General features: G+C 36.8%; 1 protein-coding gene across 1 annotated transcript in view; it reads left to right on the top strand.

The window, feature by feature from the left end:
• LOC106468248 (solute carrier family 13 member 5-like) overlaps window positions 1–1,518 on the top strand; it is a 20,677-nt gene that overhangs the window by 8,711 nt on the left and 10,448 nt on the right. The window contains exon 5 of the mRNA XM_022396577.1: window positions 531–618. Coding sequence (XP_022252285.1) covers window positions 531–618 — 88 coding nt within the window. The remainder of the gene's footprint in view (window positions 1–530; window positions 619–1,518) is intronic.

The raw sequence follows: 1,518 nt of genomic DNA, 5'->3' as shown, positions 1-1,518 counted from the left end.
ATAGAAGGATCAAAAAGCTATGATGGTTTAAATATTGGGTTGTTGACCGAGAAAAATAAAGGATAGAAGGATCAAAAAGCTATGATGGTTTAAATATTGGGTTGTTGACCGAGAAAAATAAAGGATAGTAAGGATCAAAAAACTATGATGGGATGGTTGCCGAAGTTAATAGATCATTTTCATTGTTATAGACTCTTAATTATGTTTAGAGAGGCTAAAAGTCAGACTAGGTTAAATATTAGTAGATCCGGGAGAGTAATTATAGTGTAATGTCGTATTATATTTGCTTGTTAACAAATGAGACGATCACTAAGTGTAAACAATTACCAAGTTTATAAAAATCCCTAAATCCGCTTACCATTTTATGTGATACAACTCGACGAAACAGAACAAGTAACGTCCAAAACTGTATTAATAATTCAAAAGCTAAAGCTACCTAATATACGTATTTTTGTAGTGTTGTAATGTGTCAGTTTAAGTTATTTTTTATAAGAAATAACCGTGTGTTCTTTGTTGATATTTTTCTCCAGTAGTAAGCGTAATCCCTATGGAAAAGATGACAGATCGTAAGCTTTCCATGGCATCAGTGACTACCGATCCTATTGAACAGGATTCAAGGTACATTTCCATCGATATGAATAATTGTTCTGTTGATTATTAATAAGAAGATATGAGTGTATAATAATATGTTATCCACATAATCAGCGTCGGTGAGGCTTTTCGCTCACTACCAGGGCTCTTTAAGTCGGCTTGGATACGACAGACATAGGAATAGTTGAGACGTTATCTATATACATAATGCGCTTGCGTTTGTCTGTCCGGAACTTTTCTCGATCAAACATTAAAAATCTCATGTCGTTAGAAAGGTCTTTGTCCGAGGAGTTTCAATTGTATATTGGCTTTTCAATTCACCTTACCTGTTTTTTTTTTTTTTTTTTGCTTAGTCAAAGTTTTTAATGCAACCACTATGCTACACGATGACACAATGTCGTTGTTATCACGTGATGACTGACTTCGATTTCAGATCTAATGTATTCTTTATTTGCAAAGAATTTGACACAAACGACACTTAACTCGAGTGTAATTTTCTAGAAAAACATTACGCTAAACACAATTGCTATGGCCTGTCTCGACTCATTTAGATCTAAAATACGCATGTGTAGTACCTCCAAAACGATTTGCTTATCACTTTGTAAACACGCATCCAGATGTCTCTACATATTCGACTAAGTTTACATTCATTATAGCTATACATTTACTTTACTTTGTACGCCCCCCCCCCCAGTGGTACAACGGCATGTCTGCGGACTTACAACGCTAGGAACCGGGTTTCGATACCCGTGGTGGGCAGAGCACAGATAACCCATTGTGTAGCTTTGTGCATAACTTAAAAAACAAACAAACTTTACGTTGCAATACTTTAGCTTCGGTTCTTTTCATAGAGTGCCCGGCATGGCCAGACGGCTAGGGTGCTCGACTCGCAATCTACGGGTCGCGGGTTCGAATCCACGCTCCACC

Source organism: Limulus polyphemus, unplaced genomic scaffold (assembly GCF_000517525.1).
Source record: "Limulus polyphemus unplaced genomic scaffold, Limulus_polyphemus-2.1.2 Scaffold2934, whole genome shotgun sequence".
Lineage (NCBI taxonomy): Eukaryota > Metazoa > Arthropoda > Merostomata > Xiphosura > Limulidae > Limulus > Limulus polyphemus.
This window is presented reverse-complemented; position numbering and strand designations above follow the sequence as displayed.